The 22285-nt window shown below is 40.2% G+C and overlaps 2 protein-coding genes across 4 annotated transcripts in view; one reads left to right on the forward strand and one right to left on the reverse strand.

The window, feature by feature from the left end:
* The window catches only part of CMSS1 (cms1 ribosomal small subunit homolog), a 340967-nt gene that overhangs the window by 302790 nt on the left and 15892 nt on the right, over positions 1-22285 (reverse strand).
* The window catches only part of FILIP1L (filamin A interacting protein 1 like), a 288762-nt gene that overhangs the window by 260182 nt on the left and 6295 nt on the right, over positions 1-22285 (forward strand). For 2 of the 3 annotated variants that reach the window (XM_075594074.1, XM_075594075.1), the window contains one exon: positions 184-3262. In XM_075594074.1, the coding sequence (XP_075450189.1) occupies positions 184-2950 (2767 nt within the window). In that variant the 3' untranslated portion in view covers positions 2951-3262. Of the gene's footprint in view, positions 1-183; positions 3263-22285 lie in introns of those variants that run through there. The other variant, XM_075594076.1, reaches the window with a different exon arrangement.

Here is a 22285-nt window from a genome sequence, read left to right on the forward strand (position 1 = left end):
TTGCGGTTTAATAAATAACCTTTATTGGCCCTGATCCATTCATAGCAAGGGGAGTAAAGGCATGCTAAATCTTAGCACTGTTTAGTGGATCTGGGCCAGTGTGTTTTTACAATTCCAGAAAACTTACATCTCGCAGAAGTTTATTTATTTTAACATTTCTGTGTTGTTGTTTTTTTTCCTCAGGTTGAAGAAGCTGATTGAACAAGAAACAGCCTATCAGGTGAAAAAAGACAGAGAGAACCACAAGAAAATAACCAAACTAAAAGACGAGCTCACAAAGTTGAAATCGTTTGCGTTAATTGTGGTTGATGAGCAACAGAGGTTAACGGAGCAGTTAAATCTGCAAAGTGCCAAAATTCTAGAACTAACATCAACAGCTCAACAAGCACAAGACGAACGTGCCACAGCAGAAGTAAAAGCAGAAGAAGAAGAGCACAAAGCAAACAGACTGGAGATTGAACTCCAGGCCCAAGCAACTCAATTCTTTCAAGAACAGGAGGCCATGATGGCAAAACTAACCAGTGAAGAAACTCAGAATCGCCAACTCCGATTGAAGTTGGCAGCCCTTAGTAGACAAATTGATGAGCTTGAAGAAAGCAACAAGTCCTTGCGGAAAGCAGAGGACGAACTGCACGATCTGAGGGAGAACATGACTACGGGAGAGTGTGGCAATTCCAGCCTTATGGCGGAAGTAGAGGAGCTGAGAAAGCGGCTGCTGGAAATGGAAGGCAAAGACGAAGAGCTCATTAAGATGGAGGACCAATGCAAAGACCTCAATAAAAAACTAGAAAAAGAAGCGTTCCAAAGCAAAAACCTTCGAGGGGAAGTAGATAAGCTAAACAAAAGGATCATGGAGCTGGAAAGATTAGAAGATGCCTTTAACAAAAGCAAACAAGAATGCTATTCAATCAAGTGCACCTTGGAAAAAGAACGGACCAACACAAAACAATTGTGTAGTGAGCTTGAAAGCTTAAAATTTAGAATCAGGGACCTGGAGGCTATTGACGTTAAGCTAGAAAAAACGGAATGTATACTTAAGGAAGATCTAACCAAACTGAAAACATTAACGGTGATCCTTGTGGAGGAGAGGAAGATACTGACTGAAAAAATCAAGCAAACGGAAGAAAAATTCAAGTCCACCAACGCGCAACTTCAACTGGAGCAAAATAAAGTTACGTCCGTTACCGAAAAACTGATTGAAGAAAGTAAGAAGTCTCTAAAATCAACGGCCGACCTGCAAGAAAAAATGTACAATGTCACAAAAGAAAACGATGAACTAAAAAGCAAACTGAAATCAGAGGGGGAACATGGAAATGACCTTCTGTCAAAAGTTAACATCCTAAAGAAGAAACTGCAGTCACTAGAACTAATCGAAAAGGAATTTCTCAAAAGCAAAATGAAGCCAGAAAGTACACAGTCTGAAGCATTTAAACAGGAAAATAACAAAATCAGAGAACTCAGTCACGAAGTCGAAAGGTTGAAATATACACTTAAACAAATGAAAGCAATGGAAGATGATCTTATGAAAACCGAAGATGAATTTGAATCTCTAGAGAGAAGGTATATTAATGAACAACAGAAAGCGAAAATATTTTCCGAAGAACTTGAAGTCATTAAAATGGAATTGGCAAATTATAAACTGGTAGAAAAATCTGGGTCTTTCCAAGAAAAATTACTGCTGACAAAGCTTAAGGAAGAGGAAGCAAAGTCAGGTCATCTTTCGAGAGAGGTTACTGCCTTGAAAGAAAAGATACACGAGTACATGAAAACAGAAGATACCATTTGCCGAATAAAGGGAGATCATTCTATTCTTCAAAGGAAACTTAACCAGCAAGAAAATAGAAACAAAGATTTGACAAAAGAAATGGAAAGTCTCTCGAAGGAACTGGAACGGTATCGTCGCTTTAGCAAAAGCCTTAGGCCCAGTCTCAACGGAAGGCGAATTTCAGACTTTCAGGTCTTCTCAAAAGAAGTACAGACAGATCCAGCCGATAACGAGCCACCTGACTACAAAAGCCTTGTTCCTTTGGAGCGAGCTGTTATAAATGGACAACTGTATCAGGAAAGTGATAATGAAGATGATGATGACACAAATGATGAAGATTCAACTGTGGCTTTTAAATGTAATTCCTCCAATGGTAACTCTTTAAAGAACAGAAAACTACGATCCCCATGGATAAAATCCAATCAACTACAGTCACAAAATGGAAAAGTACACCCAAAACAGAATGGAAATTACATACATCCAGGAGATATGGTCCTAAGTCATACACCTGGACAGCCTTTACATATCAAAGTTACACCAGACCATGGACAAAATACTGCCAAACTCGAAATAACAAGTCCTACTACAGAGAACACACACTCCTATACAAGCACAGCAGTAATACCGAACTGTGGCACTCCAAAACAAAGGATAACAATCATTCAAAATGGTTCCTTAACACCAATGAAATCAAGAGTAATAGATGGCTATGTTTCACCGGATCAAGTGATGTCACCTCTTACTTTGACTTCCTTTGTAAGGCCCAGAACCCCAGACTCATGTGGTTCTATAACTCCAGACAGAACTATATCCCCCATTCAGGTACTGGCATTGACAAGTTCCTCAAGTTCCCCGGAACGTGTGCTTTCACCAGAGCCAATGGAAATCAGCGGAACCCATGCAGTCTTTCGTGTATCACCCGACAAGCAAGCTGGTTGGCAATTTCAACGGTCTAACAGTTCTAGTTCAACTTCCAGTGTAATAACTACTGAGGACAATAAAATACATATTCACTTAGGAAGACCCACCAGTCCATGTTCTCCAGTGCAAGAGAAAAGACAATCACTGGCTAACGGAAGCCCAAGTAGACCCACAAATAAAATCACCAGCAGTATCACTATAACACCAACAGCTACTCCACTCTCACGGCAATCACAAATGACAGTAAGTAACATCAATAACTGAACCAAATCCCCGATCACACCTACTACTAGATTCCCCATTTTTGCACCCCTTACACAGATTTTTGGATCATCTCTTAGTGGAGGTGTGTGCATGACCTGCACAAAGTATGGAACCAATTTTAGTTTTGTACTGTATGTTTAGTAGATGCAGGTGTGCATATGATGTATATCCTTTTCTCTTCATTTACCTGTACCTGTATGGAGTATATATTTAGTCTGCACTTGTATTAAATGCATTTAATGTAATATTTTTTTCTCACAAATTACATTTTGTGACTGAAAACTTATTGTGGTAAACAAAGTTTACAAAGCAGCAATATGTGTTGTGTTTGATTGTTTCTTTGTATATGTGCGTTTTGAACCATTTTTACAACATTTTCTTAGAAATTCGTATCACTTTGCCAAAACATATTAAGTCCCACGGATTGTTAGGTTCTTAGGCTTAGCTGTTACTAATGATAAAGAATAAGAATAATATCCTAGGTACTTGCTCATTTACCATTACAATATTACACTTCTAATTGCTCTGAGAAGCTTCATCAATTAAGACCATCTTTTTTCAAGGGCATTTCCAGCTGTCTCAATGAAGACAAAAAAGAAAGTTATGATAACATGTCGCGTATTTACAAAAACAGATTTCATTATCGTGTATGTTATAACTGTGAGGGCTCCTTTCTATCCCAAAGTCACATAAATTGGATATATAAGTCAATATTACGTAGAGATCACCTGCGTCGCAGGTAGGTGGAGAGCACCGCTCCTTGACGAGAAATAGTCTTGCTGGTAAAACAGATTTGAGGGACCTGTTAACATGTTATTTTCTATCAAAATAGAGGGACATTACATGTATACCCCTGTGGGGATTACTCGTTTATTTTACACCCGGATCCCATATGTCAGCACCCCTGAGGATTACAACGATTACGCATATAATTGAAGTACTTTTGGAGATAAAATCTCTTTATTCCTGTTCTTACTTTGCAGCACTGGTTATGAACTCTCGGTTCTAACATATCAATATTACCCCTTCTGTTATTTGAGATTAAAATCCCTGATTTACAAAAGTGGCTTCTAAAAACATTGGCAATTCATGTTCGCGAGAACATGTTCGCATTTAGGCCAAAACGCTTACATAAAATGTTTCCTGATAAAGGATGGTCGCTATGAGGACTGAAAAAATGAATTTTTATCATTCAGGAGTGGGAGCAGCTGGATCAGCGCGTTGTTTATTATGCAATCAGACAGCAGCGTTCTCATCCTCGGGCGCGCGTTTCAGCAGGAGGACCTTTTGAACACACACTTTGAGCCATACTTTGAACTCAAACTTTGTAGTAAACTTAGTGTTTCACATTAGATTACAACAGTTTAATACATTTACGAGCTACGAAGGAAAAATGCCTATTTGTCGTTTAAGGAACATGAACCTACCGCAGAGTATCTGGTACTTGTTAACATCATCATAACATCAATTTAGTTGACATCAGTTGATTGTCTACATTGTGCTTCTTATATAGTGTTAATGGAAAATGAAAGGGGTCCCTTTTTTCCTGAACACGGTGTGTGTGTGTGTGTGTGTGTGTGTGTGTGTGTGTGTATGTGTGTATGTGTGTGTGTGTGTGTGTGTATGTGTGTGTGTGTGTGTGTGTATGTGTGTGTGTATATATATATATATATATATTCACACACATATACACACCCCCCCCCCCCACTCCCCCCAATCGCAAAACACAAAGAGCAGTGCAACAGAAAATATAATACCATGTGTAAAAAAACGTTCTTCACATTGGTACCCTACTTACTCCACGGTGCCAGAAGTTAATTTTAACTTTCTAAAAGAAAAACAATAGAGTTGTCTGGTATAATGAAAAGATTATCTGGATTGTTCTGTACATGATTTTAAGTTATATTAAAAAAATGTGTATTACAGGAACAGGAAAAAAATATTGGTAGCGATAAAGGCAAGTTGACAGGTAGAATCTTGGTCGCCAAATACAAGCCGACAAGTTCAACACTGCAAATGATTAAGCAAAACAGAAAAAGTATGTCAGGTCTGACCTTGGAGGCAGGTTTGGAATCGTGCACACAATGCTGGCGTCGGGTAGAAAAGTACAGTATGCCAGTATCGCTGACACAAAACACATGGGTATAAATGTCATTGATGTCAAATGTTGGCAGCTGAATGAGGAAAACATACAATAAACTTCACAGAAAAGGAGAAGGCTCCAAATAATAATACAATTAGGCCAGCAGTCAGCACTCAAACTCATTATCTTATGAAGCATGCAGTATATTAAAACAGAATGATCAGCATGTCAGAAAAGGTCAGCGCTAAATATCTAGTACGGAGTTCAATAAAAAATATACATGTGATGCGTGAAGTAAAAACTATTTTATTTTCTATTGATAAATCTGATGCATTTCTGTTTGCCCCCAGAATTGCATCACTTAGATTTTAAAACACAGATCCCAATATCTGAAACTGGAGTTCTACAAAAGGGCGCTGTGTACTGGACCCAGTGGTCACATCCTACGAATATAAATGTGAAATGGCTGAAAGGTACTTTAATACTAGGACGAGTAACCAGGACACCGTGTAGCCATAAATTATTCTAAACTGGAAATGAATTCCGTGCGGTAATGTGAAGAGGTCTGAATTAAGGACCAAAGGGCATCTCATCCAAACTGAATTGAATACTAAAGTGATAAACGAACATGTCAGAATGTGTTCAATATGTTGTGGTTGCAGCCAGTGCCTGCAATTATTAACATCAGACTTGGAGGGACAATGTTATGAGCATGGGTGGAAATTTTACAAAATTATTCAAAATTACTGGCAGCTCCCCATGCAGCAGCCGGCGGTCATTGTCTGCAAGCCTCTCTCTCCTCTCCTCCTATCGGTACAAGAAGTTGGGTCCCAATACACAACTGTGATGCGACACAAAATAAAGTGTTCCCTATTCAATTGCTGCCATAGAGTCGTTGATCCCACACCAGTTCAAGAAGAAGGAAGGAAGAATCCCACAAAATTATTTGAAGCGAAGACCTTGGTGCAAAAAAATGGATAGGGAAAAAAGGGAGACGGTCATAATAGGGTAACACGTTCAAATTTCCCAAAAATTGGAGCGAGTGCTTGATAAATATTCAACACACAAATGTCTCCACTTGTGTTCTCTTAATTCACACCTCGAAACTTAAGAAAAGGAACATAGTAGAGTTCTGACGCCCAAAATGAAATATCCCACATTAAAATCTCGCTCACAATTTTGGTGGAAAACAAGCATTTTCTGGGACATGGCACAGCGCGCCCAACGTGGCACAAAGGAACCGCAATAGCTGGCCTGGGTGCTTTGGACTTTTGATGACCTTCAAAAAGGTCCTGCAATAGGACCAAAACACTGATGTACTTGTAATAAATTAATATTTGCACTTATCAAAGTCTCCTGTGAGAGCAAGTTGAAGATTTACAATGTCTGTGTGTATCTATTTATCTATCTATATATATTTTATATATATATATATATATATATTACATGTAGTATGCAATTCTGCATATAGCAAAGGTTAAATCACGTCACACTGTAAATGGAACAAAACAAGAGTCTACTTAAATTATATTTCCTCTCTCTTAAGTACCCACGATGCAGTATTATTTTTGGTAACTTTATTAAGCTGGACGTATAAACAGATGCTCGCCATCATTCTCCAGTTTATACAGAGAGGAACCGGCTCATTGCCACTGCTCGTTGTGAATTTTTGCTTTAATGTTTTTGGCAAAACAAAATTGTATGTTCCATAATGACCAATACGCATGAATGTTCAAACATGTGGTGCCATGGAAAATATTTGTCAAGTAAACATTCAGATTTAACTTTGTCAAAATTGATAATTACAGTAATCTGACATAATTTACTATATTTAGGAAAACAGTGCCAAGTTTCCAAAAGTGCAAATACATCTAAATGCATGCGTACATTTGGTGTCAGCATGTAAAGTTGTATGTAATGTGAAAGTAGGGATTACTCAGTGGTATAAATGATCTTGTACAACAAAAGATGACAAATATCTGTCAAATACGTCTGTAGTTAACTTTGACAAGTTATCTGCAAACCAATGTAAAACCTATGGGAAGTTCCAAAATTAAACAGACAACTTATGGAAACACATACTCTGCAGGTACATTACCCTTCCAATGTCTTCAAACACCCCTTTCTCACCCTACCTTATCTACATCTGTTTTTTTCTGCTTTCCTATAGAGGTGGCAGTGTCTGTTTTGTTGGTTTGTGTCTGTCTCTGCAGTGTGTTTTGTAGGTGCAGCAGTGTGTGCTTTGTGGGTGGAGGAGGGGTGCAGAGTGGTGTGTGTGTGTGTGTCTGCAGTGTGTGGGTTCACAGGGGGCTGCAGTGGGTGAAGGGAGGGCTGCTGGTGTGTGTTTTGTGAATGTAGAGGGGGGCAGCAGTCTGTTTTGTTGGTTTGTGTGTGTCTGCATTGTGTTTTGTGGGTGTAGAGGGGGCTGCAGTGTGTGTGTGTGTGTGTGTGTGTGTGTGTGTGTGTGTACATATATACACACACACTTTTTTCCCCAGTAACAAATTGTACAAACTGCTATTCCATTTTTTTAGCTCTATTTCTTTCAAAACTCCCTTACCCTGTAGGTAATGTCATCCACTTTATTTGGGGAAACAGATACACTATTGTTCATATTGGTGAACACCAAAGATATGTCCTGTATTATAAACCACTGTCCCCTTGTGCTTCACTGAGCTGATGCTTGCACACTGTATGATGTCACTGGAAAATGTGTGACACGCTAATGGCAGCAGTAAGCAGTTCCCTTTCCAGGACCTGATGAAACGTAGGGAAATAAACTTAGTTTCAGTTTGGAGAGAGCTGTTACATTTGCTAATGACATTTCATAAAAGGCGATTAATGGCCATATTTACTCACTGATCCTTCACCATAATACAGACATCGTAAGATACCCTACAGGCCACCTGGGCATAAGGTGTCTCCTGTGCCAGATGCGTTTTGCTAAAGAAAAAAAATATATTGGTTGATGCTTTATATACACTAAAAACTGCCAAAAGACATTTACATTTTTTTTTTTAAATGGACAGTGAGTCATTAAGTAAAATTTCCAGATTTTTGTTAAAAACAACATGTGAATTCAAGGGGCCCTTCACGATAAGTTGATGAAATTGTTCCATCAATTAGGACAACACACAATGGAATTCTAGCATTTATTTACGTAATTGAAGCAGATGATGCAGTTGAATGGGTGCATAAGTGGAATAACAGCATCACACCAACATCTGCTCTATACCACAAATATTAACACGGAGCTCCTACCAAAAGGTTATTTATCTTTCTAACTAGGTCTGTAACTGCCTTCCACTTTCCATGCTGAATGAAATAAATGACAGAAGAGCTACAGAGAGACAGTATGAGATCTGTTTCCTTTCCATGTGTCTCAACACTGTCATCGGTACACAGTATTCCAGACACAACTATGAAACGATGTCAGGGTTCGCATTTATAGGAGTGATCGTCAGGAAATGACTGTGGCCCGGTGACTTATTTAGAAGTTACTCACGACTATAATTCAGAGCGTCTTGTTTTTCTTTAGCAAGGGTTTGCGGTTTCGATTGTGATGGGATCAGGAGGAAGGGACAGATTTATGGTCATTTGAAGTCATAGAAGTGGGAGTTACTGAAGCGTGTCCAACTCCCTTCCTGATTTATCATTCGAAATGGTCTCCCCTCGATTCAAATCTGTGACATTATTCACAATGATGGGATGTTATGATGTATTGAAAAAGCATAAACTGCAAAGTTCGTCATTTGCAGAAGTAGTTCATTATGATTCTCCTTTACCAATTTCCATGTGACTATGCCATTTCATCATATGATACATGGCGCTCTAGTAATGTAGAATAAGAGGTCACATTTATGATAGTAAGTTACCCTTAAAGCAGCAATCTGCCCAAAAATGTAAGTACATTTTTAACAAGATTCAAATGAGGGGGTCCCTCGAGCTGAACCGCTTTATTTTCAGATAGGAGGACCACCCGGTTTGCAATATGCTTACAGTTTTCAATGCCGATACACTATATTTTTTAAAGAGGCCTCTCAGTCATCCAATAGGAAGCCGTAACCTCATCTGCTTCAGATTCCTATTGAGGCCATTTTGTTTACTCGAAATGGGAGAACAACGCACAAAAAACTGTACACATATTGGGACCCAGGGGTCTCTGTAGCTGGAAATAGAGTGGCTCAGTTTCAGAGGAGCCACCGGTTTCAAATCCTGTTTCAGAGGAGCCACCAGTTTAATAAAATAAATAACCCCCCCCCAACAAAATGTGCTGCTTTAAGTGATAAATACACCATGTGTGGTCATCATGTGTAGTTATTTCTAGGTGACAATTTCATGACAATGGTAACTGCAAATCATAATGTAGCATTTTGTCTTCCTTGTTTTTTCTCTAATATAGCACATTTACAGACAGTAATATAAAAACAATGAATTCGTCAACTGGATACGCACGACTTGATCCTATTGTATGGAAAGCCAACATATTCAGCAGTGCAGTACAATGGTTGGGGGGGGACATAATGATATCAATTATATCAACAGAATGACATACCAAATAAGGACACACGCGCGCAAACAGATACAGAAGGTAATCACACATTTTTAGTGCGCAACCCGATGTATAGAATAACACGTCTTTCTCAAACAGTAATCTTATTTGTCGGAGCGTGGCCAAATAGTAGCAATTTGGAAAAGTTTTGTATTACTTTATGAATTTGACAATTGTGTTTAAAAAAATGGATTTGAGATCTCATTAACGCCACTGACGTTGTAGCAAATGGACAAAACACGAGAGGGAAAAAAAAAGCCTGTGTCGCTACCAATTAAGCAGGTTTCAGTAGTGCCGGAGATATTTTCCATATCTGCTATCCACCACAACACAATGTAGCATTAAATGTTCCGTCCGACCCATACCACGCGCCGCACTCGTTGTACTGTAATGCAGAAGGCGGCACGTGACTTACCGCAAGAGTCATGTGCTTTCAAAAATAGAAGCATCACTACTGAAAATATCATTACTTTCCAGCATGTTTCTCTGAGTGATTTGGTTCGTTTGAATCATTTCCCTTTATAGATGGACAATAGAATGGAAGTAAGCAGACTTTTGTTTGATACTTTTTGATTTCAGAGGGAGGGGGGGGGGGGGGGGGTACTGTCCCATCGAGAAACCTTTATCTGGTGTCGTCATTTTTATTCAAGGGGGCTTCAGATCTCTGGGGGTATTTGTTTAGTTTTGGTTAGTGTCAAAACAGATGCAGTTTGCGTTTATATTTCTGCTCACCAATGTAATGCATGTTACACTATTTAGTACTTCGACTTTCTGTGTTTCTGAGAAACTGGCTGAATTTACCCCTTCTGTGCCAAAGGTGCAACACTATTTTTAAATGCACCTTTCAGAGTATTGTAAGATTGTAACTCAACCTCCAGCACCAAGCTACTGAACAGTATGTGCCATATACAGGTGTCATAATTACTATATGCCACCAACACACTGCCACAGTATTCGCTAAATACCCAAGGCAAATAGCTTACATTTCAAATTCTTACTATCAACATATTAATACAATTATCACCTTTAAAAAAAAGTGTCATTTCTGCTTAATGTAGTATTTGTCCAAATGTCCGGCTTCATTTTTCTTTATTTTTTTCCCCTTCCTTGGAAGCATAAAGAACATCCACCCTGAAATGAAAAATATGGGTTGACCAATGCAACTTGTGGTGCTAAACTGAAGTGTCTGATTTTGAGATCTAGCATTACGTGTGTGACTGCTGGGCAGTGACCGTTCTGTGACTGCCCGAAGGAGACCTGTTATTAGGGTGAGGTCCCAGTCAGCACCTTGGCACGCGTGCCCGGGTGGTGTGTGGGTTCGTCGCGTGCACAGCGCTGCAGCGCGATCTGCGGTCTGGGGGGGGGGGGGGAAGACACGTTTATAGGGTACTTTGTGGGTATTACGCACATGACCATCTTGCTATTTCGACCCTATTGTTTTTTAATCACTTTTTATTGGGGTGTGGGGGGAGGTGGGGGGGGGCTTTATCACATACTAATAATGAACTTTTGTTCATTAAGTACATCAGGTGACACCTGTTTATATCTAACAAACAGGAAGATTAGGTCAGAAGAGAAACTATTCCAACTCATTATAACACTATAGCAAAGAGCGAGTAGCTGTGTGTGACGTTCCATGCCTGTGGGAATGTTGGCACAGTAACACCAAGATGGCTGTACTGGGGCAGTGCAATTAAACAGTGAGAGTGCCAAGATTTGTGAAGCCGGTTTATATGCAGTCATTTCTGTTCATAAATGCTACATATACTGTATGTCATTTTTTTTTCATGACCACAAAAGTCTCGTCATCAGATCAGGTAATTACGAAAGCAGACAAAACACCTTCTCTCATTTAGAAAGCGTACACAAATCAAGAACTTGGCTCCCAACAACCATCATCAAATCCAAACATACACCGGTCCAATACCGCTACAATAAGCAGTAGACATGGAACCGGAAACCAGACAAAACTCTCCGACAAATGTGTGTCTCACTCTGAAAGTGATACTGCAAGCACGCCGGGGCAGAGCATCATGCAGCACAAGCAGGCTAAATGAAATAGTACTTGCACATTAACATGCCAGACACGATGCTGATCACGTCCCCACAACACAGTTAAGGCTGCGCTTATAGTGCCGGCGACAGCGACGCAACGTCGCGTCAAAACAAATGCATTGCCGGCGTCGCGTGCGCTTATAGTAAGCGCGATGCGACGGCTTGGTCGCGATCGCTGGAAGTCATCTCTATTTGATTTTTCCAGCGACCGTCGCCTGACGTCGCCGGCACTATAAGTGTAGCCGAAGCATGCAACATAGTGCAGCGTACAAAATGTTAATACTGTTACAGCCAGCATCAATAGCTTCATTCCAAATGCACAACTAAAGTTACCTGGCTTCATCCAGATTCCCCAATCTGGTATTTACACGTAAACAATTCGTTTGTCGGAGTAGTTCATGATAAACAAACACATTCACGCCAAGAATATGAAAATCGATTCCATCATTCTCAAAAGTGGTCTGCCAGGGAATCAAGTTCTCAGTCATGTCAGATGAACAATGACAGGTCTATTTTTCTTGCGCACTTCAGGTAATTGCTTGAGCGTACTACTAAATTTATAATGAAGACCAACAGTTTAATCCAGGCAGAGACATTTTGTTTTTTTAATCATGTTTCTGCTAGTTAACATGCCATCTTGTGTAACATTTAAGCTTTGAAATCTGGCAACCTTTATAGAAAAATAAACTTGCAAGGTAAACAAATGATATATATATTATATATATATATATATATATATATATATATATATATATATATATATATATATATATATATATATATAAATATTACACACACATACCAGTATACACACACAAACATATCTCAACTCCCTTATACGTACGCAATGGGACCGGAGCATGTATGTAAAGCGAAAATGTACTTAAAGTGAAGCACTACCTTTTCCCACTTATCGATTCATGTACTGCACTGCAGTCGTCATATACGTGCATAACTGATGTAAATAACGCATTTGTAACAGGCTCTATAGTCTCCCCGCTTGCGCACAGCTTCGGTACAGGTAGGGAGCCGGTATTGCTGTTCAGGACGTGCTGACAGGCGCATGCGTGAGCTGCCGTTTGCCTATTGGGCGATATGTACTTACTCGCGAGTGTACTTAAAGTGAGTGTCCTTAAACCGGGGTATGCCTGTATTCATAAATACGAAAATTGGGAGCCACGCTTGCATCACGTTATTAGCGGATTCGCGTTGTAACAGATCGCATTGTAACGGGATTGATACATATATATGTATGTGTGTGTATATATATATATATATATATATATATATATATACACACACACACACACACACACACACACACACACACACACACACACACACACACACACACACACACACACACACACACACCTTTAAACAGGTTATTTAAAATGTTTCAGACTAATTTTATCGCATGCGTGTTAATTCTGTACATGGCAAAAGGCCTGCGCTTCATTACATTGATTGTCTGCCAATCCTTAGTATGCTATGCCAGACTCATCATTGTAATGTCTTCCAACATATTACTTGGGAGCTTAGGAATAAAGACTAACAAGAATGTTAGATAATTAAACCCGTCCCCTGTTTAAGTAGTCACAGTTCCCACTAACACTATCAGAACGTACATCTCATCTGAAACCACGGGTGCAACAACAAGTTGTGAGCACGTTGCAGAAATAGTAGGGATTTTTCCAACAAATGTCTTGACTTGAATGGGACTTTCCGTGGAAATCGCACAGTACGGCGCTAACAGACCTTAATGAATGCGCCCCAAAGAGGAAGAAAATCAGCAGCCACTGTCTGGCCGGCCCATTTCCTGAAGACAGATATGCTGCAATATAAATCAATATGTGAATGTGCTCACAAGTGATCTTTTTATTTGCTTTATGCAATACGGTGCAGGTTCCTTGTTGCCTTTTTCACCCACCATAACTTAAAACGTGATGGTAAACCCTACAGTCTTAAAAATGCAAAGCCAGCCAGCAGTACAACCAACTTCACACTGATGATACCCATTAAGGTTGAAACATGTCTGTGAATGGTTTCTCTGGCTTTGCATCTGAGTCCCATGCTGTGCTTTAAAGCTGTGTTAACAGCAAGCATTAGCTTATATAGGCTCCATGTAACAATGTTTTTTTCAGACAAAAGGTGACACATTGTGTGCTCATTTGCATGTCATTTCCCAGAATCCCTTGCTGCAGTGGAAGCACTGTATGCTGGGGATAATGGTGAAAGGCAGGGTTGCAGACCTGCCTTGGACATGTGAATGTGCTCACAAGTGATCTTTTTATTTGCTGTACACACACACAAACGCACGTGCCATAGAAAATACACAATTTAATTACAGCAATAATCTGTTTAAAGAGGTAAAAATAATAATAAAACAACTCAGTTACAATACTGACAACAATGAGCCACTACAAACCCAGATGCACCTATTGGCTGGATAGCAGGGGGTTTATATATGAATGTACAAATAATATTCCTCAGAGAAGTCCAGAAACACACAAAGTCCAATGTGGCCTCTCTCCCAAGAACACAGTGAGAGACTTTTGTGTAAGTGCCTCCAGGGGGGGACTCCAGTGAAGTCAATGAATTAGTCTTGCTAATTTGCGTTTAGCATACAGGTGGTAAGGATATAACTCTCCTTGTTTTAACTACTTGCATCCCAATAGTCAACACGGAAAGCAATTTCAGATAATTGGCGATATAACAAATCGCAAGTTGTAGATGGTGGAGGGGCTAAGCACCGCGTCCTGAGAGGCTTGGCATGCAGGGGCCAATCAATTCTACTCGCATATGTGGGACGCTTGGTGGTTTCGCCGCAGGAAGTAGAACTCCACGTGAGTTGATGAGCCAGTGATCAGGCTGCTTTTGTAGAATTTCAGCACTGCTATGACACAGTTTCGTTCCTTGCTGTATAGAAGGAGGAGGAGTGTTTTTTTCAAGCAAGAAAATCACCAACAGCATGTTGGCTAAAAACGCTCCAACGAATCTGTCACTGGAGCATTCATTTGCATTCATTTGCATATGTTTTTACTGCTATATTCTAAATGTGTGTGCACATATTCACAAATATTATATTTAATCAATTTACCTTTTGCACAAGTGTATTATATTACTAGTATTTAATATTTAGTGCTGATTATCTTGATATATATATATATATATATATATATATATATATATATATATATAGATATCTGTAGTTTCCGGTCCCTGTTTACTAAAGAAAAACTATGCACTCATCACACATATCTGTAGTAAAATATGTCTGAAAATGTCATTTCCTTTCTACAAAGCGTGCAACAATTCAATCAGAGCCGAAAATATTACTGATCAAAGTTTGGCTTTAATTTATAAAAATACAGTGCTTGGATTACAGAAAAAGATTATTACAAGAACATACAGTTATAATAAATGGAGACAGTTTCTTAAAATAAAAGGATAAACGTACGCAGAAATCCCTATACGTTAGCATATGTCATAGGTTCTTCCCAGAAAGGTCACTGGAGTAGAAAAGGTGAGAATTCACGTGTCTGATCCCAAAACACACCTCTGTTGAATTCTGATTTCATAACTCCATGGCAAGACATATACTATTCTTCTTTTATTGAAAACAACATAAACCCACCTTTCTGCGTTTTCAACCCACCTCTTTCATCAATCAGCTGACAGTTTTACGACATTAAAGAAAAAACCTTTTCTTTTGACTTTAAAGTTTGCCTCAATATATAAAACGAGAAAGCGCTATAACAGCGTGAAACGCGTGGGAGAATAACTTTTTACTGTTTTGTCCCCAGTATGTCTTTTTTAACCATGTAGTTTAATACATTTTCTTTTATTTTTGTTCTAAACCCGGTGAGTTGAGAGTGCTTGGGCGTGTTCGAGTTGTTCACCAATCTTTCACAGCGTTCTCAATATATAAAATGCCTGCTAACTTTGTTTAATATCTTCACTGTTGCGTCTGTGCACGCCACACACACCTCAGCATAAAATATGACAACATAACTTCTATTTTTGCAGGAGACACAGATATCTGTCCTTGGCACCTACTAATCATCAAGTGTTTGGCATCATTTGATTTGTGTAATCGCAATAGTTACAATTATCTAGTTGTTATTCCTTTGAAAGGTAGGGCTAGTCACGCACCCTGATACTCTGTAGGATCCACCCCCCCCCCCCCCCCGCATGCTGCCCCCGGTGTTCACGCTCCCCTTTAGCTCCGTTCCCTGTGTTAAATGACGTTGCGGGGTCATGTGACATCACGTGACCCTGCAGCTTCATTTGATGCCGGGTAGCCATGGTGACGCGTCAGCAGCCGTCTGAATCTTGGTAAGTAATAGGTTGCAGAGGCCTCACGCGATCCCCCGGGATTTAATTTAAATGCCGTGTGGAAGAGCGCGGGGCCTCTGCAAATACCGCACCCCCTTACAAAAATCTCCCGCCCCCCAGTTTGCGCACCGCTGGTCTACAGCGAGGGACTCTGTGGAAGACAGGTGTTTATATTGTGTCCTCCACCCAATGGCAAATAAACAGATTTATTTACAACTCCTCTACGTTAGACAGTATATGGTGGGAGGAAATGTAACATGCAGCAAGACAAAAATGCCCAAAATGTTAAGGAAATATAAACACACCAAATCTCCAAAGTGAGAGGGAGAACCTTTAGGCCGCGCGTATAGTGTCTGCGACGGCGAAGCGTGACGTCACCCATCGCCGCTAACGAAAGTTGTATTTCGCTATGCGCCAGCATTGCGGGCGACCAGGCCATTGATTGGTTCAGGGGCTGTCACATGAGGCGACAGCCCATGAAAAATCAAATATTCCCGGCTTCAAAAAATCACGTCGCCACATCACTTTGTCGCCCTCTCGGCGGCGACAATGCATTTGTTTTCGGGCGACTTCGCGTCGCCGGCACTATAAGCGCGGCCTTATACTTGGCACACAAGGGACGTAATCCAACATTCTCTCTGTAAACGGGTTTTAAGAATGTGAAAGATTGAGACACCGTCACCAAAATAGCAGACGATTATCTTTAGATAAAGAGTTGTAGGGACAATCGTCCATGAATACTTGGGTTACCTCAACAAATCATTTCATTATATGCACCAGCCTTCGTTTAAAGAAGTGGAAAACAAATTTAAGGGAAAAAAAAGATTTAAAATTTTTTTTAATAAAAACTTGTTTCCATTCAGATGACCGATTTCTAGCATTCTCTCATTTCCCAGCGTGACAAGACTTCCGTGCAGGCAACTACAGCCTAATGGCTTTCCGTTAGGCAGTCCCAAAATACATCGTGACCATTGCCCTACAATCCGAAACAAGAATGGGCCATGGGAAAGCAGCGAGGGCATGGCAACAGTTGCAAAACAAACAGAACACGGGTCAGCCAGTTGTTTTCCATTATGGAGCAACCTAATCTCTCCCTCACATAAGAAGATTATGATGGACTACTGCAGGGGTGGCCAACTCCAATCCTCAAGGGCCGCCAACAGGGCAGGTTTTCAGGATAACCCTGCTTCAGCACAGGTGCTTTCATATCCTGAAAACCTGCCCTGTTGGTGGCCCTTGAGGACTGGAGTTGGCCACCCCTCGACGACTGGTTTGTAGCAAGCTTGGGACACAACATCTGCACATTTGGAGATGGTGAGGTTCTCCACTGCATACCGTTTCAATTTGATGCCTATCACTTGCTGTAATGTGTGAGAAACCACAAAGATATACATTACAGCTAGTGACCAAAATTCATCGTTACTGTACTGGAAAATGTTACAACATTTACGTGTTACAGAAACCATAACTGAATTCAGAACAGCTGGATGTAGTCTCACCCTTCAGACCATTTGTTTAACTGTGAACCACTTGATGTTGCCGCTAGGCTGATTAACTATACAAACCGGTTTTCAACTAGGAAGTCACAGAGCGTTATATTTAAATATATTTATTAAAGCTAGCTCAGTAGTACGGTCCAAGAAGTCGTTCCGTTGTGAACCCGTGTTTAAAGCTGCTGTTCATGTCATTTCTTCTCCCACCGCCATACTAATACATTCTGTAATATCATTCCAAAAAATACAAGTACAATGAACAAAAACACTTTCTGGAAAATGAATGATCGAATTTGCCAGGGTGATACCAAATAATCCAATGCACATTCTTTGTACAAAAAAAAAGAAAAGAAAAAAAAAATCGGCAAAAATTCACAGGCAGAAAACAGTGTGAAAATGGCAACGTTTGCAAAAAGAAAAACCTCCACGCGCTAATAAAGTAAATCACCCAGTGTCACATTAGCATCAAAAATCGCTTAACTTTTTCTTGCTTCCACGAGATATAATATACAGTGTGTGTGTGTGTGTGTGTGTGTGTGTGTGTGTGTGTGTGTGTGTGTGTGTGTGTGTGTGTGTGTGTGTGTGTGTGTGTGTGTGTGTGTGTGTGTGTGTGTGTGTGTGTGTGTGTGTGTGTGTGTGTGTGTAATATTGCATTTGGCGCAGAAACAAGATAGAACCCAAAATATGGGAACTCAGTGGGGTATAGACTGACAGTATAATTAGATCTTGTATTAAACTAATATAGCAATATTGGTATTGGTATAGTGGATGTTAGCTATAGCGAATACCAAAGTGGACAAGTTTAAGGACATGCAAATGAGCATACAGTAATATTTCCATTTGCTACATGCTTTACTGTGGAGGGTTTTTGGTCACTTTTTTTACCCACCATAATTTTACGAAGTGTGGTGAAACCTATCCTTGCTTCATTTTGCAATGCCAGTATAACCAACCCCACACTGATGAGAACCATTAAGGTCAAAACAGCTGTCTATGGGTGGGTTTACTGGCTATGCTCAAAGCTGTGAAATGCAGCAAGCTTAAGCTTATAGGGGACCATGTCAAAATGGTTTTGAAGCAAAAGGTGTCACTGTGTGCTCATTTGCATGTCATTTCCCAGAATCCCTTGCTGCAGTGGATGTGCTGTGTGATAATGGTGAAAGGCAGGGTTGCAGACCTGTCTAAGACATGCAAATGAGCATACAGTAATATTCTCTCTCTCTCTCTCTCTCTCTCTCTCTCTATATATATATATATATATATACACGTTTAAAAAATAGTTGGTGAGTGCCCCTATAGGGGGTGTTCGTGCTTGATAAAAAAGGGAATCTAACCGTAAAATGAAAAACTAAGTATTAAAATGATCAGGACCAGACAAAGTAAAAAGCAAAAAAGGTGTTTAACACATAAAACACACGGTTACCCGACATTTCCGTCCCCAGAGGGACCTTGTTCCAGGGTACCTTTTTTGTTTGTTTGTCTGTTATATATATCTATATATAGCACATATGTGCAATTTGTGGGATTTTATTTCACTTTCCAAAAACAGCTTCATTGTGATCAGCAACATATGTAACATTACAAAAGGTTATCCATTGGGAATAAAAAAACACAAACAAAAAATAACCTATGGGGCCATATCTACAAAGTGGGGCTAAGCGTTATACGCCCTATGGTTTATTCACAACACTGGGCAGAAGGCGTCTTATGGCTTTGCACCGCTGGGCCCCACGTGTGATTTTGCAACTGTGAATTTCTTGGAAAAATTCTTTTTACAAAGCGAGCCAGTAGTACTGGCTAAAACTAACAAAATGCTATGTTTTTATTGTTGCAGCTCCCATCAGCAGGACACCACATAATGCTTATTTTTATTCCTTAAGATAGCAGAGGGTAAAGGGGTAATCATTTATAGGAAAAGATTTCTGGAGTGCTAAATAAAAAGGAGAAACAAATTGCCGGGACCCTGAAAAAAACAACCCACTAATTCCTAAAAGATAAATATTTTTAATGGAGTTTAGGGCTACAGTATTAAATTCTTAGTATTCATAAAACCTTTGCAGTGAGCATAAGCTTTGATGCAAATGTTTTCTTTGCCATTCAATTGCAACACAATTTTATGCTCCGACTAAATATACAGTATCTTAAATTATGAGACCAATATAGAAACTGACAAATGGCATTGCATAGTTGAGCGAGTTCACTTTATTACAACTCGCATATAAGAATTGAAATAGAACTGCATACTTATTAACTGAATAATTAATAACAGCATTTCCTTACATTTATATCGATGGGGATTTTCGGCCGAAAAGAGCCCCTTGGGTGTAAATAGAAAAAGGCCATATGTCTGTAAATGATACTATTAGTTCATTTTCATTTAAACTAGACTAGTGATGACTTCCCCTCCTACAGGTTATAACAGATCAGACAACCACATAAAAATGTGCAATTTAACGTTAAATCAAGGCAAGTATTTTCCAGAACTGATGACACCAGACAATAGCAGGAATAACTCTGGGATAGCGTTGTCATTGTATGACTATAGTATGTAATCTCCAAAAAGAATAGATACACCAGCTCAGTCTATTTTTATTGCCAAGTAACTGATTTACTTAAACAGATGTGTCTAAAACAGGGGCGCTCAACTCCAGTCCTCAAGCCCCCCACCCAAACAGGTCAGGTTTTCAGGATATCACAGCTTCAGCACAGGTGGCTCTATCAGTTCCTGCTTCAGCACAGGTGGCTCAATCAGAAGCTTAGTTGCCTGTGCTGAAGCTGGGATATTCTTAAAACCTAACCTATTTGGGGGGGTGGGGGGGAAGGCTTGAGGACTGGAGTTGACCACTCCTGGTCTAAAAGTTGTGGAGAAGATGTGCAGACAAAATCCAGAAGGTTTTTTTTATTTTTAAACAAAATTATCTATCATGGATGCCTCATGCGTTCCATATCGTGTCACTACTTTTGTGGTCTACAAGAATAGAGAAACCAAAAACACACACTCAATATTTTTTTTTTTAAATCGGTAAAACTACAATTAATTATGTGGACTGTATAAATAAAAAAAAATTAAATCATTAGTTTTATGTGACCCCATTTTATTTTAACAAAGTGCAACAAGCATGGATTAATGATATGATGGTTTAATAACCAAACCTCACTTACAGATCTATATCACCTGGATAAGATTCTATTAACCTTCTTTTACTAAACTCGAAGCACCAATCGGTGTAAAATGTGGGACTACTTCCCATCAAACCGAGTATCTGCATATTGAAGCAGACACAGTTAAAAGTTCAATCAACTGGTGTCTCTTTTGTTCTGTCTTTTGGATGAAACACCTCTTCTTAAGGTCTATGAAAACCAGGCTAACGTGGGATACAAACAGAAAATTGATACCTTTTATTCATTATTCCCGTGATTCCTAACAGGGGGTTCGGCAAAAAAAATTGTCATGGTGAATTCCAGGCAGTATAGTGTGTTCCTAAGGACGTTAGGCTTGGGACTTAGCAAGGCCCCAAATTGCACCTTAGCGTGGGTGGTATAGCTGTCAATTACAGCAGGAGCTTCCAAAAGTTGCTCCCCACAATGCTTGGCATCCACAGCAGCAATGCATTATGGGGCTTACCTTTGGCAGCTCCCGCAGTAATTGACAGTTATACCACCCCATGCGGTCTGCACACACAGAGGTACAATTTGGGGTCTTATTAAGCATGTGGTGCCCCACAAGCTCAGAACTGCCTGGGATCGGTCACACAGTTTAGATAGCAACAATCTAATAAACAGGCAATTAAATTGATTGATTAGGGGTTTTTATTTTCTAGCAGGGGTGCACAATGTAAAAAAGTTTGGGAACCGCTGCATTATACAGCTCAACCCTGTTATAGAGAGATCCGTCACAATGCGAATCCGCCCTTAACACGATGTGAGCGTGGCTCCCAATAATATGCCGTACCATGATGCAGATGTCCTACTATGCCGTTTTCTAGCCTCTCCTGTGCCCTGCTGGGGTGACCAGGGCTTGTCATGTCCCAGGTGGAAGGGAGCTAGATGGCTGGCTGCCCTCCCCACCACACAGACATACTGTCTCTTTAAGGGAGCTGGCTCAGATTTTCCTCTGTCTCCCTGTCAGTCGAAAGCTGATGGCAGAAGCATAGAGAGGAGAGAGCTGCCAGCTGCTGCCGGGTCAGTCCTGCGTGGGGGTGCCGCCGCACTGCGACAGCTGGGAGTTATCCCTGCTCTTCCCCCACCGGCGTACGCGGAACCCGAGGGGTGCAATTTTCGCAAAATAACATTTTGTAACGCGATCTGCATATAAGGCGATGAGATTCTCTGGACCCCAAGCACCGTGCTATAACGGGGTTGAGCTGTATAGTCATAGTGACGACAGTAGAAAGACTGCCATGGACTTGAAATTCGGTTTCCCACCGACCTTGTGCAGATTGGTCTTCATGAAGAAGGTGCCAAAAGTCCTATTCCAGTTTGTACCCAGAAATGTAAAAATGAACGGCTTTAGGCAGTCCTGCCTATAGGTTTGCCACTTTTTCATATTATTCGTTAATGTTAAACCAGTCAGGCTACCCGATTGCTAGTACACAAACCTTCTGTACTAAGCGCGAGTTAGACATACTGTTGGAGCAGCAGAAAGATGAAAGATGGAGGACAGTCACCCAGAATTCTGACTCCTTGAACTTTCTGATCGTCTACCAAAGCAGCAAAGTATTTGCAGCTTTCAAGTTATTCTGCGTTAGTACCAAGACTCGCAGTGTATGATTTCTGTGCCCAAATAAAGAGCTGCTTCACGGGATAGCAAAACA

The sequence above is a fragment of the Ascaphus truei genome, chromosome 3 (genome assembly GCF_040206685.1).
Source record: "Ascaphus truei isolate aAscTru1 chromosome 3, aAscTru1.hap1, whole genome shotgun sequence".
NCBI lineage: Eukaryota > Metazoa > Chordata > Amphibia > Anura > Ascaphidae > Ascaphus > Ascaphus truei.